The 20861-nt window shown below is 43.7% G+C and overlaps 1 protein-coding gene across 1 annotated transcript in view; it reads left to right on the forward strand.

The window, feature by feature from the left end:
• The first annotated feature begins 18793 nt into the window (after positions 1 to 18793).
• The window catches only part of ENAH (ENAH actin regulator), an 88421-nt gene continuing 86353 nt past the window's right edge, over positions 18794 to 20861 (forward strand). Inside the window, exon 1 of the mRNA XM_033054615.1 lies at positions 18794 to 18916. Within this exon, the coding sequence (XP_032910506.1) occupies positions 18912 to 18916 (5 nt within the window). The 5' untranslated portion in view covers positions 18794 to 18911. The remainder of the gene's footprint in view (positions 18917 to 20861) is intronic.

A 20861-nucleotide genomic window follows, 5' to 3' on the forward strand; every position in this document is an offset into this window, starting at 1 on the left:
CCATAGAACTGATTCATCTTAGTCATTGTGCTTATATTACTGGCTTGGAATTGAAAAAAATATATTTTAGTGACAACTTTGCTTCTGATCTTAGGGAAAGCACTGATGGGAATTAGTTAGCTGCTGTGACTTTTTAAAACGGCACATAATTAGAATTCAAATTTTGATCTGCCGCCTTTGAAAGTGAAACAAAATCAGTAACAATCTAAAATCATGTCCCTTGCTACTTTTCACTTCAGTCAGAGGAAGCCTGATTCCCACTACTGCCAAGAACATTACTCCACGTCGAGAGATGAGCTCTGGTGAATTTTGTTGCAGCAGCTACAGAAGTGGCTGCCTTGGCTTCCCACCCGCTGCTTTGCTGGAGGTTATTGCCACCCAGGCTACCTTGGCTGTAAAGAGCATGTCACACATGAGTTTCTTCGTGGAAAGCCTGACTGCCTGCTTACATTCACCTTAGCTGAATTTTTGACTGGATTTTTGGCTGGATTTGCATTGATGTCTCTGCAGAGCTGGAAGCAAAGACCTCCTGCTGCATCAGGTGGAAATCTCCTTCAGAAGGACAGGTTAGCTGAGGGTAGCAGCTCTTGATTTTACCACAGCAATGCTTATCTGGCAGAGTCAGCTCGTGGCATATGACAACTGCGTGTCAACAGCAGTTAGACAAAAAAAAAAAAAAAAAAGATTAGGGACTTCAATGGCCAAATAAACAAAAATATACCTGTGTGGAAGTAAGAGAATGGCAAAATGCTTTAAGGTCCAAACAAGATACACATGGTGAGTAAAATGACATCTTCCTTTTCCAGCAGATATTTTTATTGTCATATGCATGAGGGCCAAGTGGAGCTTAGGCCTTTGCTCATCTCTGAAGATACGAAAATTACACTTGGAATGGAAGTGCAAGAACACTGTGCCCTCCACTGGATCTGCCACCTTCCATTAGAGAAAAGAACTACCAGCAACTTTCAGCATTTGGGGTGGCATCCAAGCATGCTAGCCCTCACTGTTCTTGCTCTGTAGACCTACTGGAGACATTATAATTCCTAATTAATTATTCACCTAAGTCCTGACCAGAAGCAAAACACTTGTCCAGCAAACTGTGCAATCACTCTGGGAACTGCTGAGCTCCTGCCTTTTTGGTGTGCTGTTGAAAATCAAATTATATAGCTTGAGCAACAGAGCTGTAATTAGGGTCAGTAGAAAACTGTGGGTGGGATAATATTGTGGATTCTGCAATTTTTTGTCATGTTGCTCCATAATATGCCAGAAAACAGTAGTTTTATTGCTTGACAGTGCATTAACACTGTCAGGGAAACATCCTCTGCTTCCTGATGTGGAACTGGCCCGTCTCTGAGTCTGTTGCCAAGGCTGGCCTCAATTTACAATAATTCTCAACTGTGCTCCTCCTGGAGTTGATGGCAAGGCTCTTGTTAACTCCTGTAGGAGCTGGACAGGTCTAGGCAGGGAAAATAGGATGGATAAGAAAGATGATAGAGCAGAGCTGAGGAGAAAAGAAAGCAGGCTATGGTGTTTCATTATAATCTCCCCAGTTATCACTAGCCACTAGCTTTCATACTGATACCACCAGGAGGCTTTTTCATGGATTAAAATTACATTATAGCTAAAAGTTAATCAGTTCTTATTTTCCTGTTCTCCGTCACATTCAGAAAATCTCTGCTCTAGGCTACTGCTGCTTCTGCCTCTGGGCTCTTAAGATCCTCCTTTTTCTCCCAGGATTTTCTTTTCCTAACCCCTCATCCTTCCTGCACATCTTTATTCCAGTTGTTTCCAGATTTTGCCTCCTGGGGGGCTCCATCCTCTCCACTTGCACTATTCCAGCCCCCAAAATAATCAGCTGTGGGCAGGCTAACGACTGGCTGTGATGTGTCATTGCTGGCCCTCTCAGCTAGGAGAATACACCTCTTGAGATCATTCTTTCAGGATGTCAGCAAATTCAGGCAAACGTTACAAGACTGATATCATAATTGGAAGGCTGCCTAGGATTAGTTTTTATAGAAAAAAAGATTTTAAAAAAAAGTTTTAACTCTTGTGACTATAGTGGTGGTCTGAAGACGTAATACAGGTTCAAATAATTATTAAGGTAATGCAAGATCCTGGCTCAAACTTTATTCCTTGTGACATGAGAGGGAAACAAAAATGCAAAAGTAAAAAAAAAGAGCTAATTGTGGAAAAGAAGCGCAGAAACAGAAGAGGTGGAAAGGAAAAGAGTGATGAAGAAATACTTTCATTTTTTGTTGAAGAAGTGTGAAAAAAAAAAGCAAAAAAAAGCCCAAGAAGCAAAGAAAAAATAAAAGGAGGAAGAGTAGGAAGAACAGCGAGATAAGCTGGGGGTTGGTTAAATTCTATTTGAGCACTGCAGTGAAAAGTTCCAGCTATGGAATTACAGTCCAGATTCTTTAGATTGTGAAGTTGTCTGTGAAGAGACTGGATCTCTGACTTAGGGACTGCCACTACCCAAACACTTTCCAAGAATAAAAGGCTGAAGTAACCGTGGAGCACCACAGGACTTGGAGGAACCTCTGCATGAGGTGTAAGAAATGGACTGGATAAAAATGGAAGTGCTCAGAGCAGATGAGCAATGGTTGAGCTCCAATTGTTGTATTCCTGCACTTCCTGCTTTCTGCAGGCAGTGACATTACAAGTTCCCTTCACACTACTTTCTGTGTGTGTGTTTATATATATACACAAACACATCCATATCAAAGAATTTCTTAGCTTTTTTAAGGAAGGAAAGTAGATTTCCTTTCACATGTTACTACATTCAGTTCCATTTTTTTTATTGGAAGGAATTCCAGATCCACAGATTGAAGTAGAGGTTCACAGAAAACTCTCACCATGCAGAAGTGTATCATCCCTGCAGGCTGCAAGGAGAAAAGGTGTCCATTTTCTTTTTAGTAGATATCAGTAGGAAAAATGGAAAATTGTGTAAGTCAGAAATTTTGGGTTCTACTCCAGATTCTGGGAGGAACGCATCTAGGCACAGTGTCAGATCTTAACACAACTCTGAAGTGTTCAGCTCCTAGTTACTCCAGCTTTTCCTTCATACATCCCAATTTCTCCCCCTTTAAGACTTATCTCCATCCCTGTTTCTCAGTCTCCTTTCAGCTTCAGGTTTAAGTCCCCACCTTTGCCATATTCCAGCTGCCAGGAGCTCCTTCTTCTAGTCCTCATCCTAGGCTCCCTTGCTTCTAAGATCCACAGTACTGCAGGTACCCCAAATATTTTGTCACAGGACTTCTCCCCCTGCATTTCCACCCTGCTCTCTGTCACAGCACACAAGTTTAATCCAAGCCTGCCCATTCTTTACTGAATGGCTGAAAAGCAATTGTCAGAGGTTTGGTCAAACAGAGAGGCTTGTGAAGGGAACAGTAGAAGTTCTTGGGATCAACATTTGTGATCCATCCCTCCTTCAGGGTAAGGATGGGCTGGGATTACTGCAGGAAAGGATGTGAATGCTTTTAAGGCATTACAGTATCCTTCATTTCTGCTGGGGTACTTGGGCTAGAATCATCCCCAAGTATTGAGATGAAGTGAATGCCCAACAGTGTAACTTCCAGCTGTCATCATTTGTACTTGCTAATGTTGGAATACTGTAATTCAGCCAGAAAACAGTGAATTAAATGGAGAGTGTAAAAACCTCAGCTACAGGAAACCTTATCTTTATTATCCATAATGTCACAACCTCCTCTACAAAATAGCTATATCTGCTTTGAAAATTGCGATGGAAGACCTCAGTTCACATTAAACACATTTACAGGCTCTCAGACTTCCTGGGATGGGGAAATTATCACCATGAAGGTAGAAATGGAGACACAGAGGCATTGCAGGATGGTTTCAGAGTGCCACAGGGGACAGGAGGGAGAAACAGATCTCACATTACCTTCAATTCCTGTTGTATCCTAAATAACATAATTCTCTCCCCATGGTGTCAATGGATTCAAGGAATTCACAGTGACTGGGGCATAGTGAGTGCACTCCAGGAGTGCCAGGAAAGGCAGGAATCAGTGAGATGGACTTATGTGTATGCCAGAGAGACACAGGCAGTTCTTTTCCCAAAGAAGTTCATTATCTAGGATGCTGTTTGCTGGTGTATCAGTTATGCCAGCAGTTAATTCATGACAAGGCCCAACCTGCTCAAAAACCCTTATGACTTGCAGGATCACTGCTTGAGAAATGATGTTAAAAATTAAAGCATGAAAGTTTTTTGCTGACTCCACCGTGCCAGCTTATTTATCATTTAGCACATGACCATGGCTGTCACTGATTTACATATGAAACATGAGAGGTTTTCTCCTCAGATCCCGATGTCCCAAGGCTATGCATGTGTACATAAACCATATGTAAAAGAGAGGAGCTCTGTTTTCCAAGTGTGAGGAGGAAATTGTTCTAGCGTGAGACATACGTCATCCCTTTGCCTTTGTTCCCAAACATGGTAAAGAGCAATAAAGCTGTTTGTGGACTATAATGTGACGTGGAGCAAGAACACACAGTTCCCATTTTTTCATGCCTGTATGTATATAACAATGTCAGTGTGGGCATCCAAAGAATGAATGGTTATGAAATACAGCACAGCAGCAACGTATAAAAGGTAAATGACACACAGCAAAGGAATCTCCCTTCAAATCAAATAGCACATGAAACCATTTTGGTCTGTGACAACTACACCACTACATTTTTTCCATGTTTATCCAAAGTAGCTTAGTAAGCATAACATGCATGCCATTCACTAAGTCTGTGCACCAAAATACAGAGTATGATGACCCCAAGCAACGTCTCCAGTGCTTGTAAGCTTGTCAGAAAGGAGCACTGGCTGCTGCTACCTCTGCAAAGTATCTGTTTCAATTAATTTTTGTGAGAGAAGTGACAAAAATAGCTCCCATTCTACTACAGCTATTCAACTGTTATTTCGGTGGAATTACACCTGTGTAAATTTCTTAGAGGTGGGAGTTGTGCACATGTTCTGTGAGCTAATGAGACTTCAGAAAAGGTTGTCAAGAATGGCACAAGACATATATTATTTTTGATTCAGAACGAACCCATTTATCTTTTCTCTTTGCTAAAAAGGGCAATTTCAGGGTTTTTCTGGTGACTGAAAGAGAAAAGTAATGCTAGATGCAAGCTTCCTTTTGTCCCATATGTCTTAAGTGTACAAAGGTTTTTTTAGAGAATTGCTTTCTTTCAGGGCAAACCAGTTCTTACTAAAAATAATTCTTATGAGATCAGATAAAATGAGAGGAATGTTGTTGGCAGATCCTGATGCCTTATTTACAAAAGAAAAAAAAAAAGAAAAAGAAAAAGGGCTAAATCAGCCTAATTCAGGCCTGTAATACAAGGAGAGAGCTGAAGAACCTTCCCTGTTCCCCAGGGCTGTGGTTGACAGCTCAAGAGCTATTTTGGTGGCTGTGGTCAGAGGATGCAAAGTGCCCAGACAATCTCCTCCAGCAGTCTGCCTTAACCCCTGGGAGTGCCCCCCAGAGCCACTCACAGCCCCATGCTGAGGCTTTTGGAAAGGTACAAGGACAAGCTCCATGCCCAGCTGGGGGCCTGCAAACACAAAGCAGAGCTGCATCTCTCAGATTGGTCACACCTGCCTAGATATGCATCTGTTTAATGACAAACATTCAGGTCTAGCTGTGACAGAGCTTGAAATACAGCAAGGACTGGCTACTGGTGATTGTCCCTGCAGCAGGTCTTGAGAGCACACCCAGTATGAAAGTAAAACTTAGATGGCTTTTTGCTATTAATGTGCTCTTGGCTTTGAACTTCACAATTCTGTCTCCTCTTCCTTCATACCAATGTCTTCTCTCAAGCCTTTAGTACTGAGCAGTGCCAGACCCCTAATTTCTGGTGTTGTGTATAATTTTCCAGCTTTTTAGCCCATTTTTGAGGTAGACAGTAAGTCCCTGAGGCAGGGACTTGCGTCATCTATTAAAAAAAAAGGCTCAGTAATTATTTATGATTCATTTGTTGCAGCATTTGTGTATATTATTTAATAACAGATATGGACCACAAATGTTGGGCAGACAAAAAGATTCATGTTGTTAGCCAGACTGAAAGTGATTTTGCAGACTTCATGTGTTGTCAAATACTTACATCAGGGGACAAATTTACTGCACATCTAAATTCAAATCAAGTCAAAGCAAATCAGTTGCCTTTTCTGTGAATTGGTTATCCACAGTTACTTGAACTGTATCAAACAAGCTGACATGGAACTGTTTGGCCTAGTTTTACATCTAGCTATCTTTACTCTTTGTTTAAGAGCTAAACAGAAAGGTCTGAGGTGGGTTGGGGTCTTTTTTTCTTCAAATAAAGCATTTTCTTTTAAAGAATTCATTGGCTGAATGTGTTAAAAAGTGTCCCTCAAACAGGTTAATTTTATTTTCAAACTAGAAGGAGAATGCCGGGATCCAGTTGTTCATTTATAATTCAGCACTAAGCTAAAGAAACAAGGGCAGAAAATGCAAAGTTGTAAATCACGCTCGCAGCCACAGAGCAGTATAATGCCGAGCAGCCATTTCAGGTTTTTGGTTGCTTTATACCCTTTCCACATAATGAAGCCTGTGAAATGAATCCTTGCGGGAATTGTTCCCAAGGTTTGCGTTTTGTACATGAAATTCCAAGTGCAAGAGTTTAATTTTGTGAAGTAAATGGTCTGTATTCTGTAAAAATTAGTTCAAGGAACTTTTTTTTAGAAAGGCTTCTTGCTTTCTAGGTATAGCAACAATTTTATCCTTTTAATAAAATATAAACCCAATATGTCTGCAGAAAAAACATTTCAGTGGAATTATTTCTGTCAGAGGGAATAAAGGTGGCAACTGCAAATCCTGGTGTATTTTACTCAGAAGAATTCCTAGATAGCTAAATACATGGACCAGATCTTCCCTTCTCCTCTATTATGGAAATCTCAGAAAGAAACAAACTGTTGCTGCTTCACTTCAAAGTGAAGCTCTAACAGTGGATGGAGTAGAGGCTCTGCTCAGTAAATGTGTGTAATTGTAGCCCACTTTTTTTCATAATGCCTTTTGGATGAAATTATATCACTGTCTCTTCCCAAAATTTGCTTGTGGATAGATGTATTATTTTTCTCAGTGAGAAATAATCCAGGTGTCCAATCGACCCAAAGGGTGTACATTCATTATTTCTATTTAAGTCAATTAGAACGGTGCAGATGTCTCTTCTTTTTGATGATTTGCTTCCAGAGAAAGATTAGAGAATTAATTAAAATACACAATCTAATTGAATGGGAAATCATAAGATTTTGTTTCTAGGAAACAACTCTGAGTAGAGAGGACCTAAAGTTGTGCATTTATGTCTAAGTAGAGAATGTATCATCTGAAGCCACTCCACCAAAGTTTGAGTCTGAGGTCGGTTTTCAGACTGTGAGTCTAATTTAGTTTCAGAATGGAGCTTAAGGTTCCCAACATCCAGAGAACTGGGTGGGGGCGTAGGGGGGGAAACATGTGATTTTGGTTTCAGTTAATTTCAGATTTATTTCTGTTTATGAGATCAGTTGTCTTTTTATAAAACTGTTTTCGTTTTGGCAGACTGCTCAAATGAAAGGCTTATTTCGAGACGTTTCCTGTTGAGTAACTGAGGCTGCTGAGAGGTAAAGGGAGACGTACACAATGCTGAAGGGAACGTATGGTAGTGTCATGGAAATGACAGGCATGAAGCCAAAGGCTGCCATTATTTTCCCTTCCATCCCAGAGGAGCTAAACAAGCAGTGCAGAGGGAGAACATGCTATATGGCATTAGCAGATCCATCCCTCCAGCCTTTTGGGTGCTGCCAGCCAGGTGTTCTGAACATGGACTATGATTTGTGCTTCACGTGGTCGTAGCTTCCAACCCTTCCCTTTCCTTGCACAAAGATTCCCAGGAAGCTTTGCAAATGGTCTGATTTTGGTGAGCACGAGGATTCTTCATCATTTATTTCCACTGAGCTAAAGACACCAGAAACAGGTGAAACAGAATTCTGCACAATACTCCCATTTGGACAAACCCATTGTAAAGTGAAATGGCAGCAAAGAATCTGTCTTTTGAAATGAATATTCGGCAACCTTGGCATTTTGATGAATTACGAAAGATCACTGTTTCCAACTAAGCATTCCTTTCTGTCTTTCCCTGCTAATGACCACCCTTCTGCGATTTCTCCATAGTTTCTATACCCATCTGTCACAGCCATAATGATGAATTTAACATTAAACAAAAATTTTCTATGCATAATAACAGGAGAAGAGACAATGAAGATAAAATCCTGGACACTAAACACAATTTTTTAAAATTGCCTTGTGGATTAACAGGATTGTCTCTGCTGTTGCATTTAACTCCCCTGAATACACTTGGATAAGCCTTTCCCTGGCTCTTGCAACCAGCCAGAATTCCTTTGTACTGTTGCTGTAGGAAAGCAGTAGCTGGAGAGAAATCATTAAACAAGTGAGGTCAGCATCTCAGGAGAGTCTGCCTCAGAACTTGGTAAGTAAAACCCTGACTATGGAAAATTGTCAGCTTTTGAGGAAAAACCTGTTGTGAAGGATTTAGCAAAGGTACACACAGCAGGGTATAGGAAGAGAAACACATTTTTGGCTGCTTGAGAGCCCTCACAGAAACCAGTAAGATGTCCAAAAGGTCTAAGTATTTGAGGGAGAAATGCTTGTGAAGCTGAGCAATTTTGGGAATTGCAGCTGGCTTCACAGAATTCTTAGATGAGGAACAAAAAAACGCCAGGCAATCTCTTGTGTGCTTATTTAATGTAATTAATTAATGCATTTTGAACCACTTTTTTTTAGTGCAAAGGGATCTTAATTATAGCATAAAATTCAGATGTAATTGATGTAAAACATCTTCATGTAACTGAAAAGATGAGTGGCTGTGTTTGAACCTGAAGGGAAGAAGAAATGCCCTGTTGTTAGGTCATGGTCTATGTGGGTGGGAGTCTCAGCTGATTTATGTTAAAGGTTAACTCACACAGAGAGAACATGCTCAGGTACTTGTGTAGCACGTGAACGAGCACTGCTGTCCTGGGTGAGGCTGTAATGCACTGATAATGAGGGTAGCTTGCTTATTGACTTAAAAAGATCCACTCCAACAATTTCCTGAAAATGTACAGATGAAGAGTTTTGTAGAAAAAGCTCATGGATTTAGGTGTGCTTAAGCAAAACTCCTGTGTCCAAGACCTTCCTGCAGCCTGTACCAGGTTGATCTTCCCCCAAAAAATCAACGGTTTTGGGCTTTCCTCAGTGATCTGAATCTAAGTGGAGGCAAGAATACCTCTTTTTTAGTTAACATATGAATGCAACCAGAATTTGTTTATTAGGGTGAAATCTCCTACATCTCTGTACAAGTCACAGACCAGGATTCCAAAGCAATGTTTTTAGTCCCATTTGGTTCAGGTTCAAAGGCATCACTTCTTGTCGTGTGCTTTGACCTAACATGATCTGATTCATTCCTGAAATCCCTCTGTAATTCCTTGGGCTAGTTCTTTAGCTAACTCCTGTCCCTTCCCAAGCACAGCCTGCAGCAGCCTCCAGCCCACTCTGAGTTACCACAAGCATGGTCAACCCAAAAGGACCAGTATGAGGCAGGGATCCCTGTGCTTTGGTGGGATAGGAGGCACAGATCTGCTTTCAGCTGTCCTCAGGACACTCCATCTGTTCCAGGTTATGGAGAAGAATATTTGATGGTTTTAGAATTCCTTTTGAGTTTTCATGAAGTTAAGAGATGCAAGGGCAATGCGCAACAGCTTTATCAGAATAAGTAACTGGCCTCCTTTGGTTTTAAAGCCAAAATTAACCTGATAAATGCAAAGGCCACCTCTACAGTGGCAGACTGACTTCAGTATTATATTTTCTCTGGATTTGTTTTAGAATAATGGTCTATGAAATATGATTATATGGTAATTCCTTTAAAAAAATACATTCTCTGCCTTTATAGATCAATGACTTGTTCTTTTCTCAGGACAAATGCTGATGAATTCATACACGGTTTTATCAATTTTTTAGCATTACAACCTCACCACCTTCTTGCTAAAGCCTCATTTCTTTTCCTGCTCTTGTTCTCAGCCACTGCTCCAAAGGAGCACACCAGGATTACCCTTGCTGCTGGGTTTTAGCAACAGGCTTGCAACCTTGCATAGATTCTCATTCAGTTGTGCATTTTTAACCTTATCCATCACCTCTTGTGGAAAGTGATGGGCATCTTACCTTCCTAGCATTTTTTATCTGAACATGTTTTTGCCAACACACCAACTCATATCTGTAAAATCACAGAATCCTGGGATGGTTTGGGTTGGAAGGAAACTTAAAGACCATCTAGTTCCAACCCCCTGCCTTAGGCAGGGACACCTTCCACTACACCAGGTTGCTCAAAGGCCTGCATAAACTGGCCTTGAACACTTCCAGGAATGGATGCTAAGATCCAGGTTTGGGGCCTTACATGTGGTTTTATTGAGCTTCCTAAGGTTCACGTGGGCCCAAGTGTGTCAAGGTGCTGTGGTGTCCCTTCCCTCCAGCACACTGACAGCACCACTCAGCTCGTGTCCCCAGCAAAATGCTGAGGGTGCACTTCATCCACGGTCCCTGCCACTGACAGAGGTGTCACACAGCACCAGTCTGACATCCCATACTGACCCCTGAGGAGCAGCACTCACCACTGGTTTCCACTGGGACCACAACTCTTGGGGAGTGACATCTAGCCAATTCCTTATCCACCAACCGTGAACTTCACCAGACTGCCATGTTTTCTCAAATTCAATGGATAATGGCTTAGCCACTTCATCCATGGTGCCCTCAGGACCCATGGATACATCTCATCAGGTTCCATGGATTTGTACACCTTCACTTTAAATGCTCTAGTGCCTGTCCTTCCCTTACATTGTGTGGTTCTTCATTCCCCCAGTCACTGCCTTTGCCTCCTGTGATTTGGTTGGTGGGGCTGGAGCCCCTGCTGGTGAAAGTGGAGGCAAAAGCATCATTGAGACCTCACCCTTCTCCATGTCCCACCTGGATAACCAGGACTTCCATTTCCTTCTGGAGATGGCCCGCATTTTCCTTGGTTTTTCTTTTATCATCAATGTACTTACAGAAGTTTTTTTTGTTCTCCTTTATGTCCCTGGCCAGGTTTAATTCCATCAGGGTTTTGGCTTCCATAATCTGATTCCTTGCTTCAATTTTGTCTATATTCCTCTCAGGGTACCTGTTCCTGCTTCCACTCTCTGTAGGTTTCCTTTTTCTGTTTGAGCTTGTCCAGGAGCTCCTGGAGGGTTTTACTGATGATTTTATGAATAGACCAACCCTATCAGATGCTAATGGTTATGGCTGCTACCAGTTTAGGATGATTCTAAACCATGAACAGGTAAGCTTATTTCTTTGCAGATGTGCCAATGTCCTAGTAGAGTTGTAGTAATAATAATAATAATAATAATAATAATAATAATAATAACAACAACAACAACAATAGTAATAATAATTTAAAACATTGCACAGCTGGCATTTCCCCTTCGCCCACTGGTGTAGTCCCAACAGAATGAATGGGTCATTGTTAGAAGAGTAATTTCCTTGCACAAAGCAACCTCTATTCACAATTGGAAGGTTAGAAATGTCCAACCAGTCATGACAATTAAATAAAATGATTGTCTGAGCATCTCTTAGGGTTACAAATCATTCTGTCTCCAGTTGGTGCTACCTGTCCTTTATTATAAATTCACAGAATCTTTAAGACTGACAACAACTCTAGTGGAAATAGTCTTGTGAAATGTGATTTCTGTTCCCTGTTCAGAAGCAAAGAGCAGTGGTTTGCACCTTGAATAAAGACATTAGTTTTATGCTCAGGACTAGAGAAATAGGAGGGAGCTTAGAACAAACCCACAAAATGTTAGCGGAAGCTTTTGAGAAGCTGAGCTATGGGAACAATAAAAATGTTGTTTAGTGACAGAGAGCAGTTGATATTTTTGGGATAGTTGATGTCTGAAGAAGCCTGTGATAAAATTTACAGCTATTTAGAAGAGAAAAAAAAACAGGAAAAGAAAAAACAGGAAAACAGAATTTATCTCAACTCAGTAAGCCTGAGAGAAACAAGGCAAGTTTTACGAAGAAAAACTTCTGGCACTAAAATGTATTCCAGATAGTAGAAGGTAATTTTTTGAAAACTCTGGAAAAAGCCTGTTGGGGAATGTTTATTGGTCTTTTCCTACCTCTGCTTATTTGCACTCTTCAGCAGATGAATCTTTTCTCATTAACCAGTAAGAAAGCCCAGCATTCAGCAAGGATTTGAATGTAGAGTCTGCAGCACTTTTTAATGAGTGGTATTCTTGGAAAGCAGTCAGTTGACCGTAGTAGCTGAATTCCTGACTGCAGCACACCAGTGAGTGTCAAACAGTCAGGATGAGTTGTTTAGAAATAAACCTGTGACACAGGAAATAGGGTACGAGGTGGTTCTGTGCTGTCTGAGGGTGGAAGGAGCTGGAGAAAATCCATCACTCTTTATGTGGTTGTATTTGTCACACATGGGAGCTGAACTAACAGAGGAAGTGGAGAATAAATAAATACTCAGCAGAGAGAGTGTTTATGGTTAAGATACAGATCCCTAGTCCTGGAAGTGTTACTTAGGACCAGTTGCAAGGAATTCCTTTTCATTGGTTTTACAGAATACATCTACACTCTGAAGTAGTTTCTAACTAGTTATAGTAATAATAATGGCAGGTGTTAGCGTTGTAATCTCTTAAGAGCTCATTTCTTCACATCTTTTATAGAAACATTAATTCTTTTGGCAAAAAAAATATTGTGATGTTCTTTCTAAAATACTGAGGAAGAATATTTTTGCAACTGCTGCTTTGTATATTTTGGGTCTCATGCATGATTTATCACTTACTAAATTTGAAATCCAAATTATGGAACTGACTATAGCTATTGCGAGAAAGCAGAATCTGCAGTGCTGGAAAAGGACTAAAAAGGTTATCATCTGACTAAGCTGCAGCCTTTCTTGGAACAATATTTGTATTGCAGGTTACTAACAGCTTTGCAATCCACAGGTGCTCACTCACAATAGCAAAAGTGTTGTAATTCATCTATAATCGGGACATTATTTTTGCTGCAAGTTATTCTGACTTTGCAGTCAATGGAAACGAACAGCTATAGTAAAAGTGTTGTCATTCATCTATAACTGGGACAGTACTTCCATCGTAAGTTATTCCAACTTTGTAGTGAATGAAAGCTTACCAGCAATAAGAAGTGTGTTGTCATTCATCTGAAATAGAAGGGAGGAGAAAGGAGAAAGATGGACAAAATACAGAACGTATTTGCAATGGAGGCTGATAAAATAACCCCAGGGTAGTGCAAGGTAACAGGAAGTTGGTGAAATTTAGTACAGGCTTCCAACTGAAAGGCTGCACCCTCTCCTTTGGCATCTGCCTGCCTAATCTCAGACAGGATGAGGGGGTACTGTGCAGTGAACATGCTCTGGTGAAGTCAAACCTCTGCTGGGGTTGTAGAAGCTGCTTGCAGAGTTCAGTGCACTTTTAGGTAGAGTGCACTGAGTACCAGATAAGTAATAACTGAGTATTTTAAAGCTGGCTTAGACATGGGAGACTACAGTGTAGACATCCCTTACACAGCTCTTCTAGGCAAGAAGCCTGCCCTTTTTTATGCTACAAGAGCACTGTAGGCACTTAACAATTATTAATAATAACTAATTAATAATGGCCCAAATCCATGGCTGTGATTGAGAACCTCAGCGAATAATTCATCCAGAGTTATAAGAAAAGATGGCTCGAAACAATCTTAACCAGATCCTGGGCCAGCTTTGTGCCTGGACTTTGCTCCAGCAGAGAGTACAATTTGTTCTAAGACATTAGCAAGGGAGAGAGAAGGACATAATGAATACATTTTATTGGTAATGCCTAAGAAGAATGCAGAGTGGTGGCAAATAAGACTATTAGGGGATAAGAGTATAAAATTAGATGGAAAGGAAGAGATGAGATTGGTCAATTGCACTGCTCCTAAATTAACATTTCATCTCAGAAACCACAAAAGTCAGCAGCTGAGTGGAGGTGAATGAAAGACAAGGGTCAAAACAACAATCATAATTTATCTGAGTGTCAGAAAAGCATTTTTACACTAAGTACACAACACATCGATTTACACGTGATAGACACAAAAAGAAACTTCAACCCTCACTGAATAGCCTGCAGCACAATACAAATTCTTTTCACAATAATCCTAGAGGGTAAAAAAACCAATCCCTTTTTATACAAGGAATTTTCATTTAAATATTTGAGTCTACTGGGAGCAGCCTGAAAGACACATACCATACTCCCAGCTCACATCTACAGAGGCTGGTGGTTTGATGTGCTGATGCTGTTTGACAGTGTGGGGGGCACTTCCAGGAACCTTGGTGGAAAGAAGCACAGCAGAAAGCTTCAGCTGCTGCTTTCATTCCTCTTTGGAGGTGCCTAATGGAAGATCTAGGAGTTGTTTACTTGTATTACAAGGAGGAGGCTATGCTGATAGGAAGACCAAGTTTCACCTTTAGGAGTTAAAGGACTGTGTTTGATAGCAAAAGATTTGCTTCCTTTGCTGGTGGTGTTGTTTTGCCTTTTTTACAACAGAATAAAAATATTATTCCTTTAAGAAAAGACCTTCTTGGCATTTGTTGTTATCTGCTGAGTCATGCCAATAATTGTTTATTTTAGCATTCCTAGAGAATTATAGAGATTGTTTACTGCTCCTCCCCCAGAGGGCAGTTAGGAAAAACTGTGTAATTTCATAAGTAAAATAAAACTAAGGAGTTTTTAGTTGAAAGCATTTCCTTTAATGGTCTGCTATGCAACACTTCAGCAGTCAACTGACTCATGGCAACCTGAAATTGAAAATGACTTGGGGTTGAGGGAAGGCAAGAAGAGGACAGGAAGAATTATACTAGCCAGTATACTTTAACTATCTATATAATAGTTGGATCTTCATTTTGTTCAACTAACCATGACCTCACAGAATTGGTTCAGGCGTCAGCTCTGTCTGGTCCAGAGCAAAAGATGTATTTATAAATTAGATTAACATAATCACTGATGAGAATAATATGTTAAATTACTTAATTCACTTCTGTTTTGATAATCCTCAATGCTACCAGAAGCACACTGTCAGAGCTATTTTATTTTAGTCCACCATTTTTTGGAAAGCCCTTCACTATCTGGAGAGAAAGCTCATGCTTTGTTGTTGCAACTCTCTCACTTCTATTATATAGCAAATCATGTTTCCTTTCAATACCAGTTCTATAGAAAATAATCCAAACAAGTGAAATAAAATATCTTTTCTTATGTACTCAAAAACCAGACTCTGGATGAATTAAGTGAAAAGAACAATAAACCTCAAAAAGCCAAAACAACCAGAAAAAAACCCTTTTCCTGCTCCAGAAACTTATTTCACTGTACCCTGCATTATGTTATTTACAGTCATTGAAGAAGCCAAAGTAATCTTGCATATGAGCTGCATATGCAAGGTTACATATGTATTATGCAGCTTTCATTCTAAAGAAACAGAGACTGGAAAGTGGGAGATTGTTTCAGAGAAGATGGGGGAAGGATTACTCTGCTTTTTGAAGCTTTTGGATTCCCTGAATGTCTCCAGAACATTAGAACATCAGGCATCCGCACTGGTGAAATGCAATGGGATCCACTGGGTTTACTTGGGAGTAGCTGCCAAGCCTCTTGCACTTGGCTGATATGACACAGGAGCACATTCCCTTCTGGTTTATGCCTGGGTGAGCCCTTTCTGCAGCATTCAGTGAGCCTTTATTAGTCAGGTTGTTTGGAGAGGAGGCACACCATACTCAACCTGAGCTGGCTTAGCTTTTGGGAGCCTCTGAATTCCAGTCCTCACTTGCAGCCGAGCAGCAGAAAACGCAAGAGGGAAGAATGCAAAGTGGTTTTGGATCTGCTTGGATCCAGAGGAAGAAGGGCATGAACACAATGCTTGGACACTGATTGGAAGGACCAGGCTCTGCCTCATAGGTTGTCACAGGCCTCAGGTTATTAGTGTGACACCACCAGCCGAGAAGGCTTTCTACCACCTTGATTTTGTCGTTGCCAGAAGGAGGGAGAGGATGCAGAGGGCATTGACACCCATGCTGTGCTGCTGGAGGATCCTATCAGCGGGAAAGGTGACAGCAATGGCACACCAAGTGACTTGGACACAGGACACACGGAGCTATTACAGCTTGGGAGCACTCTATGAGAGCGGGCAGATTTCTCAATGTATAATTGAGTACCATAAACATGTACATGATACTAACTCCTTCTTCTGCTAGACTATTTAATTTCTTGACAATAACCTCACTAAATTGACCTGGAAAGAAGGAGGCATTCAACATTTATAATTTGATTTCTGCCCTATATAGTTTTGGCTCTCATCCTTCTCATGTAGCTGCTAATACGAGTTACTGCAGATTTAGTATTTTGTTACAGATTAATTCAATGGGATTTTTGACTAAGCTAGCGTCCAAAATGACTTTGCACTTGATGACATCTGCGATGCCAGCATGCAAAATGATTCTTCTGGCATTTTTACAAATTCTATTGTACCACTGAGTAGGTCTTGAGAAATCCAGCTATGACCGTATCTGATTTGGCTAAGAACACCAAGTAATATAACACAAATAGCGATAATAGTTATTTTGCAGGAGTAACAGCTTCTGGCTATTTTCATTCCCTCTCAGGCAGACCTGGAGCCCAGGCATACTTTCAGTGTTTTTTTATATACCAGTCAAAATTCTTTTAGGTTTGACTAATAAGACCAGACAGTTGCATCAGGACAGTCACATTATGATCCTGATTTTTTCTGTTATAGAACAACTGGTATCTTTGAACAAAATCCTCCTTGTTCTGACTGTCTCTGCCATTCCTTCTACTGATGTACCTGCTGAAGCCCATTAGACATACATCTTAGATGTGTCTATTTAGAAACAGAGATATATTAGCTAAAGATTTTAACATTTCTGCTGGCTACCTTCAAGAGACTTTTCACTGCCAGAATGGCTTTCTTTCCAAATCTTTTATTTGGAGGGTGTTCTGGTGATAGGAAGCCCAGATCTTAGAAAATTCATTATGTCTTAAGAACTGAGGTCCACTGCCAGTCACTAGAGTCCTCAGCGTTTGCTGAAAGCAATTAAGGTAATTTTATTTACCAGATTCAATTGTGTCCCATTTTCAGCCTGTCTTTACATTGTTGATAAAGGTACACAATTTTTAAGATCACAATGTCGCTTTTCTTCTGATTACTCATCTGCATTTTGTGATTCACCTCTACTGCAACATTTTCATTGACATCATCCCTATGCCAGTAAAAACATGTTTTCTTACTAAACTATTCTTCATTAGCTTCAGTTTCAGAGCCTGTCCTTGTTCCCAAGTTAGCATTTTCTAACAAATGGCCTTTTTTTTTTCATTGATTACTTTATCTCTTACTGTGCTACTGACACCATTAACTGACAGTGAGTGACTCTGGAAGAGGGGGTGTAAAATACCTGAGATTCATGGAAAATCCCCGTAAATATGTGGAACCTGCATCAGAAATACATACATATTTTTAAAATTCTTCACTTTTTATATCTAAAAGTCTAGACGCCTTTAGAAAGTGTCATAAAGAAGATGCTTACACATTTGTTTCTCATGCGTATTTTTACTGCTAGACCCTAGAAAACACTGGTATTCCTTAAGGAAGAATGAAATTGGAGGTGCAAAAGCACCAAGATGGCTAAACGGCATTGGGAATTGCAAAGACACTTGTTCATCATTTCTTTTAACCGAGACGAAAGAGAACGGGTATTTTTTTATTCACTCGCTAGCTGACACAAAGGAGCCGAACACGAGCTGGGTTAAAGTTACTCGTACGCCGTGCTGGGTCCGCCGCGGGTACCGAGAGCCGAACTAAACCTGCATTCAGGACAGGCACGGGGCTACCGAAAGCGGCAGAAATAACATTCCTGCATTCCTGAAAAAGGCTTGGGCCACAGGGGGCACGGAGGGGGCACGGAGGGGGCACGGAGGGGGCACGGAGGGGCCGGTGCCCGCTGTGCTGTCGCCTGTCGGTGCCTGCCGAGCTCGGGCATGGGGGTTTGGGGGCTGCGCGTCCCTCCCGCACCGGGCGAGGATTCCCGGCCGGAGCCCGGCAGGGTCTGCGGATGGGAGGGGGTGTTGGCACACCGGGAGGCACCGGGCTCCGCCGGCCGGGACGCGGCTCTCCGGGAGCCTCTCCGCTCCGGGGCGGCTCCCTCCGCCGCCAGGGAAGGAGCTGCCGCGGGCGGTTCTCCCGAGGAGGAGCCGCCGCCTCACCTGCGGCCGCCCCGTCCCTCCACCTCCACCCGCGCCGCCCCACGCCGGGGCCGCCGAGCCCCAGCGAGCCGGCCGGGCACGGCTCGGCGGTGGGCACGGCTCGGCGGTGGGCACGGCCCGGCGGTGGGCACGGCTCGGCGGTGGGCACGGCTCGGCGGTGGGCGCGGCCTCCGCCGCCCGCCCCTTCCTCCCTCCCTCCCTCCCTCCCTCTCTCCTCCCGCCGCCGCTCCCGCGGCCCCGCCGGTGTCTCCGGCCGCCCCCGCGCTCCCCCGCCCGCCCGCTCGCGTTCTCCTCCTCCTCCTTTCCCCCCGCCCTTCCCGCGCGGTGGTTCGCTCCTCCCCGCCCCTTTCCCCCACCTCTCCCGTCCCCTCCCACCCCCGGCTCCCCGCGGTGGTCTGGCCCGGCCCGGCGGCGGAGGGAGCGGCGGAGCGGGCGGGCGGGCGGCGCTGCCGGGCGGGGGTCTGGCTCTCCGGGGGTCTCGCTCTGCGGAGCCGCGGCGAGCAGCGGAGCGGGGCGGGGGAGACAGCGCAGCGAGCGAGGCAGCGGGAGCGGCTCCCCGACCGCGGGCAGCACCATGAGGTGAGCGGCCGGCTCCGGAGCGGGCGTCGGGCGCGGGGTGGGGGGCGATGCTCCGCGCCCCCCGGCTCGGCCGGCGCGCAGCCGGGAACGGGAGCGGGCTCGGGAGCCGGGGGGATCGGCCGGCGGCGGGGGAGGGGGCCGGGCCGAGGGGAGCCCCGCGGTGGGGGAAGGGCCCATTGTTAGTGGCGGCGGGGGAAGGGCGGCCCGCCGTCCCCGTCCCCCCGCGGCGGCGGCCAAGTTGCGGTCGGGGGGCGGCGGCGGGACCCGGGCCGGGCCGGGGGCGGCCCCGCTCCGGCGCCTCCCCCGGGCCGGGCACGGCGTGAGCCCCGGGCGCCCGTCTCCTTTCTTTCTCTGCCGGTGGTGATTTTCTTCCCCCCCTTCCCCTCCGCCTTAGCCGGCGCGTGTTGCATTGCAGCAGCAGCTGGGCTTTTCCCTCGGTAATCAATAAAGAGGCGCCGGGGGGGAAGGAGGGAGGGGGGATCCCCCTCTCGGCAGCCGGGAAAGTGTCGCGTTCGGAGGTTCGGGATGTAAACACAGAGGTGGCCGCGGCTGGGGGCGGCAGGCAGGCAGGGAGGGAGGTGGGTGCCTGCCGCCTTCCCGCCGGGAACTCCCGCTCCCCGCCGGCTCATTCATTTGAAGGCGATTTTCTCCCTGCCCGGCCCGTGCTCCCCTTCCCCCCGCCATCCTCCCCCCAGCTCGCTTTTAGCGCCTGTTCTGTTTCCATAATCTCCTTTCTGGATTGGTGCAGGACCCGGTGAGAAATGCGGCTCGGTGGCCGAGCGCTGGTCTGGCTGCTCGGGGACGCCGTGCTCCCTGCAGGCCTGCCCCTCTCTCAGACAGCTGGGGAAACGAGTTACTCATGCCTGCCTCTTTTTTTTTTTTCGCCTGGAAGTTATTGTCTGCCTTACAGTTGGATGTGAACCTTCTTTGTCTCAAAGACGCGAGTGTAAGGTCCTTTGGAGTAGAAGTCCGGCAAGATTTGCGTGATCTAAGTCGGCAAATTCCTCTGCTTATAAAACTGACGAGCCATTAGAATTCCCTGTAAATTGGAGGAAAATCCTAATAAATTTTTTTGTACCATGAGGGTTCCCTCTTTCAGTGCACCTTCAATGGAAAGGATAGCGTTGCAGTGGGAAGCATGGGAACAATCTCCCTGCTGTTTTGTTTAGAATTGTGTTCCTGTATTTCCCTCTAGTTTTCTTTGTTCACTGTAGGTATTTATGTCCTACGTTATTTTAAGCTTTGTTTTGTCTTGTGATAATTTATTTTCAGTTGTTCATGTTGTTCATGTAGAAGTCAGATGCCCTGCAAATGAAAAGTTACAGCTTGGAAAACCTACAGTTTGTATCCAAATCCTTTAAGCAGAGGTGTTCTTTTTAATTATCTTGACAGCCTTTAGCACAATGAATGCTCCTAATCGAGCAAGACTTGGCATAAATACCTTGGGAAGCCCCGTGTAAGTTTGGGTTTCGTGCTGGCAAAAGGCACTTGAATTGTGCGGGTGATGCTGAGTGAAGTGAGCTATAGCAGCAAGACTGCTCACTGTTCACTGATGTAACTGTGTGCTAGGACTTGTGCCAGCTTGGAGGGAGCACAAGTATTTCTTTCTCTTAACTAGCACAACAGGAAAGTGTCTAGGTTGAACCTACCCTTAGGTTGCTTATTTAGATGTTTGATTAGTTGACTTGCAGCAGTGAGTGAATTTGGGTAATATATTGCTGGCTCGTGCCTGCAGAGCATCAGGCTGGTAAGGGGGAGATGCAGTTGTGATTTGGAGGGTCACTCTGCTGAGTGGTCATGGGGTGTTTCAAAGGAAACTGACTTCCAGAATGCTTGGTTCCAACCCTCTGGAAAAAAAGAAGCAAGCTGTACCAATTAAACTACACAGGCTAAAAAAATGATGTGGTTAAAGAAGTATTTTCTCTCTATAGAGGCACTATTAAAT

Source organism: Catharus ustulatus, chromosome 3, assembly GCF_009819885.2.
Source record: "Catharus ustulatus isolate bCatUst1 chromosome 3, bCatUst1.pri.v2, whole genome shotgun sequence".
Classification (NCBI taxonomy): domain Eukaryota; kingdom Metazoa; phylum Chordata; class Aves; order Passeriformes; family Turdidae; genus Catharus; species Catharus ustulatus.